This window comes from Eleginops maclovinus, chromosome 2 (assembly GCF_036324505.1).
Source record: "Eleginops maclovinus isolate JMC-PN-2008 ecotype Puerto Natales chromosome 2, JC_Emac_rtc_rv5, whole genome shotgun sequence".
Lineage (NCBI taxonomy): Eukaryota > Metazoa > Chordata > Actinopteri > Perciformes > Eleginopidae > Eleginops > Eleginops maclovinus.
In genome coordinates this window covers 28,393,069-28,402,522 of record NC_086350.1, presented here as the reverse complement: position 1 = coordinate 28,402,522, position 9,454 = coordinate 28,393,069, and the positions used below count along the sequence as shown (strand labels likewise).

The following is a 9,454-nucleotide window of genomic DNA, read 5'->3' as shown; positions in this document are numbered from 1 at the left end:
GTTCAACCCCCCATGAGGCATGAGGTTAAGTTAAGTCCCTGTAATATAAAATGCAAGAGAACACAGGATTCAGTAGCTCAGCTAAGGTTTGTTTTACAGGCAGTAATTCTCTCCAAACCTCCTTTATAATGACGAAACAGGTCTCACTACAGTGCAGACAACAAAGCAGGTAGCGGCAGAGAAAGGATGATATAATTTTTTCCCCTAATGCTCAGGTTTGAAATTGAAAAAGTAAATTGTTAGATTTTAGCCCTAGATGGCTCATTGTATACCTTGACTCAGATCAACTTTCCCCTTAGATGGGGCAAGTTAAGCCACAACACTACTTTCTTTTTTTAGAAGTTTTATTGTCATGGCCCTTTGTGATGGATGCATTATTATCCTTTTGATTGACAGAAGTAAAGGTTGTGGATGTTATTTGACATCTATCTGATTTCTCCTTGCCAAGGACATCATAATTAGAAATTGGCTGGTCTTGCCCCACCCTCCCTTATTGTCTAACTACATATTTGTACAGTTTTCATTGTTCCTCTACAATGTAAAAATAAATATTAAATGAATATAAGTGATCAAGCCTTTGACATGTACAGTTCAGCAGTATTTACAACCGCAATCCCTGACCTACCTGTGCTCATCATCGGATGCCAGGTCACTGCTGCCATCTAGCTTTTCGAAGGCGAAAGATCAGTCTCTTGGTTGACTTTTACTTCAGTGTAATGTTTTATATTATCAACAATAATAGTGATAATAACAATATTATTGTTAATAATAGCAAACACAACAGCAATAATTATAGATGAATAAAGACCCACAAACTATCTTGGTGTTTTTTTTCCTGCAATGACATACAATTAACCAAGTGGCTCTGTGGATGTAGTTATAGATCCATAATGTTTTGTTTTATTTTTGATTAAAAATTAGCACTGTAACCTATTTTATTGACTTTGCAATGAGTGTCTTATGATTTATAGATGTTGCTCATGTAGAGGTTTTTACAAAAGCAGTCTCTTATCATAAAATGAAAAGCGTAGCAGAAACAGTTTTCTAACAGTTTGTTTAATTGAATTCTTCACAGAAACAAACTGAACAATAAGTACTTTGTTAATAACATTAAATTAGATTCAATTACTTAAGACAACGAAATATAGTTAGCATCTAACCAGAAGTGCAAAATAGCACAGAGTGAAAAGTGCAGAGTGTGTTCAAGTAATATAAATATTAAATATATGATATTAATATAATATAATACAGTTGTGTTCATTGATGAATGTGAAGTCGCTGACACCGAACGCCGATCAGATTTTGTTATACTTACAACATCACAATGTGTCTCGCACGGATCTCAGATCTGTTCTGCTTTGTTTCCAACGCGGCTTTTTTTTGGTGCTTTTTTCCGCCTGGATTGTCGTTTGTTGATGACGTTGAGGTAATGGCTGCTCTTGCTGTGCCGTGAGGAATGTTTTATTTCTCCACCATAGCTGTTAAATTAAACTGTATCATAATATTGTAGAGTGTTAAAGAACAACACCATAGGAGAGGGGAGTTCATACCGCAGCAGTGCCGTCTTTGAAGAGCTCCGGGTTGGCAAGGTGAATAAATTTGTGCTTGTTAGCCGCTAGCTGAGTGTAGCTGCACTTTAGCCTAAAGTTAGCTCCAGAGGAGGCTGCATTGTTAACTGAAACACAGACCAGTGTGATGCACAGTTCGCATATTTCGCACATTTCTGGAGAGGCGGTGTCATGCCGGTTAGGTCACATTAATCGATTAATTTATTAAATAGTTTTAGGAATACATGGGCAGAGTTGTTGGTTGAGTGCGGTGTGCTCGCTGTTCGCATTTGCGGAGAGTTAAGGCCTTGTTGCCTCCTCGCGCGACCGAGCTATTAGAAGTGTGTTCCGCTGCAGGGACACTTTATATGTACTATCTCTGGCATGCTGTGTAATTATGTACACATCCTTAGATGACTTATAACACGGAATCCCAACGAAACATTTGCAGACGAGGGTTTAAGCTCCCAGCGTCACCACTGGCAGATCACGTTAACTTAATTGTTAGCTAGCTGGCTATTGATCACATTTCATTTGCTGTTGAATTGGCAGCGGCGGAAGCTACTCAGTTCATCCTGTTGTCAATAATAAGTATTGTTTTGTCTATTCCTCATAGAAGGTTTTTTAACATTAAATTGTAATCCTCTTTGCGATAGCCAGTTTTGTTCGATTACTCAGGCCACATACCACATTAATGACAAACATTCACAGTTTGCTTTATAGATTGTGTGTGTTTTTTAGTCCCTTTATATGATCTGTTGTATTATGAGAAGTGGGATATACCAAGCTGAATTTAAAGGTCTGGTTTGCTTACTTTGTTGGCATGTAGAGTGATTAGTAAGTGTATACAGAATGTAGTTTATCTGATAGTTCCCACAGCTATTTTCATTAACAGAAACTGTGTGTTTGTGTTGCTTGCAGTTGAACAGAAAATGTAAATATTCGTATTTTCACTGGGTGCATAATTTCTTTGTTTTCGATGTTGTTTTCATTATATAGAAAACCACACATTTAGACTCTGCAACATGAACGTTTCAATGTGACTGGTTTTCACAAACCATTATTTTTCTGTTTTCTCTAGAATATTCTCTAATGGATACTCCTGAAAGCCCTACCCAGTCCCCTCAGTCTCCCGAGGAGGAAGAAGAGGAGGAGGAGAAGGGCTTTTCTGACAGTGAGCTGCTGGATTCTCCTGATGAAGATGAGGACGGGGTCATCTCAGACAGTGAGATAGTCAATGAAGAGGAGAATGGGGGACTTGAGGAGGACGAAGAAATGTTTGAAAGCAGAGGAAGAGGATCAGAATTAGAGGAGGAAAGGGATGAAGACGATGAGGTTGTCCCTGACTTTGTCTCAGACCCTGAAGATGAGGAGCCTGAAGGAGTAACAGAAGGGATGGAACCCGAAGATGGGACCATTTTGCTGATGGAGGGGGATGGAGATGGTCCGCAGGGAGGCCAATTGGATGGGGAGGACGAGAAGAAAGTGATGGAGCCAGAGGATGGAGTCTTTGACACCCCGCAGTCTCCAGACTCAGAGCCAGAACAGGGCAAGAGCTTTATTGCTGAAGAAGATGAAGAAGACGGGGAGGAAGGATACGGAGAATACAGCAAGGATGACTCAGCAGAACCCTTGACGGTGGATGACGAAGACAAAAGCAAGGCTGTCACAGAGAAGAGGATGAGAGCTGAGGAAGAGGAGAGGAGAAAAGCTGTGGCAGTGAGGGACCTGAAGGATGACTCGGTGTCTGTTTCTCGGGAGCTAGACGAGCACGAACTTGATTACGATGAGGAAGTCCCAGAGGAGCCCAGCATCCCTGTACCCGACGAAGAGGAAGATGAGGAAGAAACTAAAGCAGAGGAAGAGAATGAGGACAAGAGTAGTAAGAGGAGGGAGAAGAAACCAATCCTCCCCCCTTCCCCTAAAGACAGTGAATACAAGAGGACAGGTGACTCCAAAGGGCCCGAGAGGATGCGCAGAGATTCCTTCAGAGACAAAAAGAAGGAGGAGGATGATGGAGAGATTGATGAAGGGGAGATTGATGTAAGTGATCACAGTTTGGGTGCTATATTCTTCACTGAAGTGCAGGCTAATGGCAAAAGAGTGCCTTCCGTATATAGAAGTTTTGGTAGCTGTTTCTTCTGAGTTGTGTTTTGTTTGATTCATCAATACAACACTTTGTAAAATAGTAGCTTTTGATATGGATTGGGGCCTATCAGGGTCTAGTTCAATGGACCTGCATTGGATAAAACAAAACCGTTTAAATGTTGATCCTTTCTTGAATGTACTCTTCTGTGTTTTGTCCCCCTCAGTCTTCTACTCTTCACCAACACTACAATTTACTATAAAATACCAGCAGAAATTTGAAATAGTGAATTTGAAAGATCCTTTCAACATTGAAGTGAAATGTACAGAACATTCAGTATAACCTGTCCACTGGAGTGGACTCAGCTTTTCTTTAATAACTTAACCCTTACTGAATAAGTTACATTAACTACAGGAAGTGCATTCTTTAAATCATATAACTAACATAATAGTTTTGAACCAGGACCCTTAGTATTTCAGTGAAGCAGCTTGTAAAAAATAACAAAGGCCACAACCTATATTTTAATAACAGACACACATTTAATCCTCTCTGCAGATTTCCTGCTGCTATAAGTATATGATCACACTCCATGTCACGAGGTACCACTTAATAAAGAACTAGTATTGGGATCTGGATCCAAAAGCTTTGAGACATCAATAGAAAACAATATTTATAAATCATGCATTTAAAATGCTATGTCTTGAATACTAATAAACCTCCGGTATGTTGACATCCCTAATGATTCGGATTCATTAAGCCCTTCTCATGTGCCATGATGTGTTATGTCTGGGCAGGACGATGACCTGGAGGAGGGGGAGGTTAAAGACCCCTCGGACAGGAAGATCAGACCACGTCCTATCTGCAGGTTCTTCATCAAAGGTGTGTGTGTGTGTGTGTGTGTGTGTGTGTGTGTGTGTGTGTGTGTGTGTGTGTGTGTGTGTGTGTGTGTGTGTGTGTGTGTGTGTGTGTGTGTGTGTGTGTGTGTGTGTGTGTGTGTGTTCGACAGCAGGGGGAGTCATTGTTCTTAATATAGATGTTGGTTTCTTTTTCTACTGCTCATAGTAAGACATGCACTCAGTTAGAAATCTAAAGATGAATGTAAATGTAATTCTTAAAACACGATATTGTTGCATTAATCATTACACTCTAATTTCATAAGTTAGTTTGTTTGTTCCAATAAAAGTATGACAAAGTGATTTCTGATTACTCTGGGGGACTGCGCCTGTGATATCAGCTGCCTGCAACTGAATGTAAACCGGTACGTTGTTTTTTTTCTTCCAGGGAATTGCACTTGGGCTATGAACTGTAGGTTCATCCACCCTGGAGTCAATGACAAAGGTAACTATTCTCTCATCAGTAAGCCTGACCTCTTCTCCCCTAATGGAGCGCCTGCTGGAGGACCACACCCACTCATACCCAACAATCCCTGGGTAAGTCTTCTTTGATTTAGTGAAACACTCAAAAACAATTTATAATATTTGGCATTTTTAAGAAGCTGCTGTACAGATAAAAGATAATAAAATGGACCCGAATAACATTTCAAGAACTGTATCTCTGTGAGCATTTGTTCAAATATCAGGCAACTGTTCCCATGTTAGGCTGGCCCTGCAGTGGAGGAGCTCCCCCCACCACCTCCTCCAGTGGAGCCTCCTGTGGAGAGTGCCTGGGAGCGAGGTCTAAGGCATGCCAAAGAGGTAATACTACTATTAAAATTCTCTCCAAGTCATCATTAAACTTGCAGATTTCTGCGTGTTGATGTTCTCTCTCACCACCACTTCTGATCAGTGTTTAATCCAGGTGTTGTGTGTCTGGCTCTGTGTCCCATAGGTGCTGAAGAAGGCCACCATTCGTAAGGAGCAGGAGCCCGACTTTGAGGAGAAGCGCTTCAACGTGACCATCGGAGAGGACGAGAGAGAATTTGACAAAGAGAATGAGTTCTTTAGAGAACGCAGCTACCGCATCATCCGAGAGTATGACATTCACATAGAACACATTGTTTTCTGATAAAGGGTGACCTTTTGCTTTGTTACCTTCAAAGTACTTACATTCTTAGTCTACAATAACATCATCTTTGCCTGTTTTAAGTTAGGCATGGTGAGATTGCACACTATATAATAACAAATATATCAGTGAATAAATACTTTGTTCTGTCATGCATTGAAATGTGTTTCCTCTTTCAGCGAAATGGAATTCAGAGATCCTGTATATGGGTAAGTGTAGTACAACTTGAACAACTTTAATACAACTCTAAGCCTTTGTCCAGACCAGGGGTGTCCAAACTACGGCCCGGTGGCCAACTGCGGCCCATTGTCAATTTCGAAATTTCGGAGCATGGCCCACACGTAAAACGTGTGCATGTCTTATGTTGTACTTCTTAATATATTTGTAAAAAATATATTACACAGTATTCATGTCCGTTGTTTTTTAAAATAAATTCAGTCAATCTTAGTTGAGCGCAATATCTTATTTACATAGTAAGCTTGAAATATACCCTTATTATAAGCAATCTGAGGATGAAACTGTGATGTAGGATAGTATCGAGGACAATTTACCTACTTTTGATTGATTTTGCTAACTTTTACTTAACTTACGAGGCAATATACCTCGTGTGAGTGGCCCAGACCTTCGTATAGTTTTCTGTGTTTCGGCCCTCTGGTCTAGGCAGATGTAACTGGAAGACCAAGAGCATTGTCTTTTGTATGAAACTGTTGAAAAGGACACTGCCTAACATGTCACAGTGTAACAGACAGCTTTTTGGTCTATGTCTCTTGTCAGAATTGTGCGTATTGCTTATCTGAGTCAGGTAGTTCATTTAACAATAGTGTATAAGGCATCTCTGTTCTTTCTGAAAACTGAAAAAAGTCAGTCGGACTGATGAATATATAATAAAATATATATCAAATATTTCCTATTGAGATCTGTAATCATTAAAATAACCTTTGTGGAATATTGCAGTGACCCATATGCTGATCCATACTATGACTATGAAATGGAGGCCCTATGGCGGGGGGGCCAGTATGAAAACTTCAGAGTGCAGTACACAGAAGCTCCTCTCCCTTACCCCTACGCTGTGAGTATCCTCTGCACACTGCTCCGAGCGTTCATTTTGTCCGAGCAAAATAAAGAAACATTTCTAAGCATAGACTCCAAGCAGAGCACAACATGTGAACAACACGTACAGTGGATAGCACAGTGACATGCGAGAGACATACTCTTTTTATAAGTAGTCAGCACTTGTTCTTCACCTGGACATTACACAGCCTTTTCCTTTAGAGATAAACTCATCAGGAGCGAAGAATGGGCCTTGGAATTTTAGCTAGCAAACTAAATGTATTTATTTGACAGGAGCGAGAACGTGACCAGGACCCTCGGGAGAGGAACCGGGAGAGAGAGAGGGAGCGAGATCACCGTGAGAGGGAGCGTAGGCAGAGAGAGAGGGAGAGAGAGCGAGAGCGCGAGAAGGAGAGAATGCGGCGGAAAGACGAGTGGGAGAGGGACCGGATGAAGCGGGATGAGAAGGAGAGGCCGAGGATACGTCCTCCTCGAGACCCCAGGGAGAAGAAAGACGAGGACAAAGTGAAACCACGTTCTCCCCTCAGTCTGCCTCCTAAGTAAGTAAAGCTTGAGCTGGCTTCAGGTACAGTGTTTCATTATCTGAGATTCTCCATGTCATGTCTTCATACATCAGTAGGGGAGCCTGCAGAGTTTGCATGTCACCTTATGTCCTTTAAGTGCTCAAAATGATAATTTAACAATTTAAGTTAAAGGTCTCCTATTATGCTATATTTAAACAATATGTTGTAGGGCCATATGTTTACAAAACATGTATGAAGTGTTTTGCTCAAAATATCAAACGGATCCCCCATTGCAGCATGCCTCATCCCCCTCTATTTCAGCCCTGTTCCTGAAGTGCTGATTCTGTGACTGTAGCTTTAAATGAACTAGCTGCTGCTGACCACGCCCCTTTGGAGCTGCTACTGGCCACGCCCCTTTGGAGCGTCACGATCTCTCCTCTGAAGAGAGTTTTCTACCGGGAGAAACTCAGCTAAACGCTGCCGTGATTAAACGCCATATTATGTTCCAAACCACATCCAGCATTATCTCTGAAACACTTCTCAGTGTTTACCACTAGAACAGTGACTGTAACTGCCAAAATGTTTGTTTTGCTGTTGTGTCGTAGCCTACGTGTTTGTCCTGTGCCGTTTAGCAGTTTAAAGATAATCCACTGAAGTCTGTTCAGTTGAGAAAAGAAAAACCAATGCTTTAATCCATATTGCTTCAACAAAGGTACAATCCACAGGTTTGTCATAAAAATAAACTATAACAGTACTAAACTTAAACGGTAAAGAAACCGTGTGACTCAACAGCTACTCCACACGCTTCCACTCCACCTGCGCGCTCCCCATGGAGTGCTCTTTTAAAGGGTCTGTACGACACAACAAAAAATACATCAAGGAGAAGGACAATTAAGAGCAAAATAAATAACATAATATAATCCTCGATTCTTACAGAGACATTATATGTATTATATATATATATATATAATAACTTTAAGTCCCTCCTGCAGACGTCCTGCTGAATACACAGACACAGTTGGGGGGGGGATTCAGCTCGCCGACTGTATATTGGGGACGAGAGATCAATGTAAAGCCAGCCCACATTTCCCTTATTACGTCATAAGAACAGGGAATCTGGATCAGCTCGTTTGTACCCCCGTTTTTAGAGATGTGGGTAAGGAGGAAAATAGAGAGGGTTGTATTTCCTGACACTTTGTGAGTCTCCTTACACACCGGGGACATATTTATGTATAAAGGACATCAAAAAGTGCATTTTGCATAATAGGGGACCTTTTAAAGACCAGGCACACTTCTTAAGTAAAGTGTGACGGTTCTCCAGCTGACACCACAGTGCACAGCCAAATCAGAGTATTTTTCCTGTTTGGTTTCATTAGACTAAACATAAACTGCTTTATAGCCAACTAAGCTTCGACTATAAGCAGGCGGCCCTAGATTTTGTAATAGAAATGTTTTCAGGAGCACATAGTTGTAGCAGGTCTGAGGTCCGCTCACAACAGTCTCACAACACCCTGTGGGAAACGGTGCAATGGCTATGACATGGCTGTATATGGTGATACATCTGTACTGTAGCTTGAAGCCTGTATATGAAATGTAGGTGTTGGTTATGTGTAAAATACTCATCATGATCATATTTTTTATCTTGCAATAGTTCAATTTTAATCCAATATTGCCATTAACCAGTCTGGCTCATTGATTTGCACCCTAAGTAAAAAATCTATCCATAGATATTAAATGCATAACTATAAAGATTTTGGCAGGTAACACGTTTAGGTGTACTGAAGTTGTAAAGCTTTACATGACCCCAAAAACAGTTAACATTCTTTTTCTATTGTATAACTGCACTAACATTATCTTGCTTTCTTACCCCTTTTGTCCCTTGTTTACTTTTCACTGACAAAAGAGGCAGGGAAATATGTGACTAGAAATTCCAGTTACAGATATCAATGTTCTTATCAGCTGAGTCTGCAAGTCTGTGTGAACAATTATTAGGCAAGTTGTATTTTTGAGGATTCATTTCATTATTGGACAACTACGGTGTTCTGGGTCAATCCAAAGTGTTAATGAACCTCAAACCTGAACACAGCCCCAAAGAAAATTTAGAGAGAGGTTTTGTCTTTCTTAGGAGAATATCTATGTCTGGAAAATTATTGTGCAACTAAAGGAAACATGAAAATGTTTCCATTTCACTTGTCATCTGTTAAAGTGAGAATACTAAACAAACAACTCAAAATGTACCAATACCA

At 40.6% G+C, this 9,454-nt stretch overlaps 1 protein-coding gene across 1 annotated transcript in view; it reads left to right on the top strand.

Moving 5' to 3' along the window:
* Positions 1–1,415: 1,415 nt before the first annotated feature.
* Positions 1,416–9,454, top strand: part of zc3h18 (zinc finger CCCH-type containing 18) — a 28,882-nt gene continuing 20,843 nt past the window's right edge. Inside the window, exons 1-9 of the mRNA XM_063907828.1 lie at positions 1,416–1,589; positions 2,629–3,590; positions 4,428–4,512; positions 4,915–5,063; positions 5,232–5,327; positions 5,461–5,603; positions 5,814–5,843; positions 6,589–6,703; positions 6,979–7,244. Coding sequence (XP_063763898.1) covers positions 2,640–3,590; positions 4,428–4,512; positions 4,915–5,063; positions 5,232–5,327; positions 5,461–5,603; positions 5,814–5,843; positions 6,589–6,703; positions 6,979–7,244 — 1,835 coding nt within the window. The 5' untranslated portion in view covers positions 1,416–1,589; positions 2,629–2,639. The remainder of the gene's footprint in view (positions 1,590–2,628; positions 3,591–4,427; positions 4,513–4,914; positions 5,064–5,231; positions 5,328–5,460; positions 5,604–5,813; positions 5,844–6,588; positions 6,704–6,978; positions 7,245–9,454) is intronic.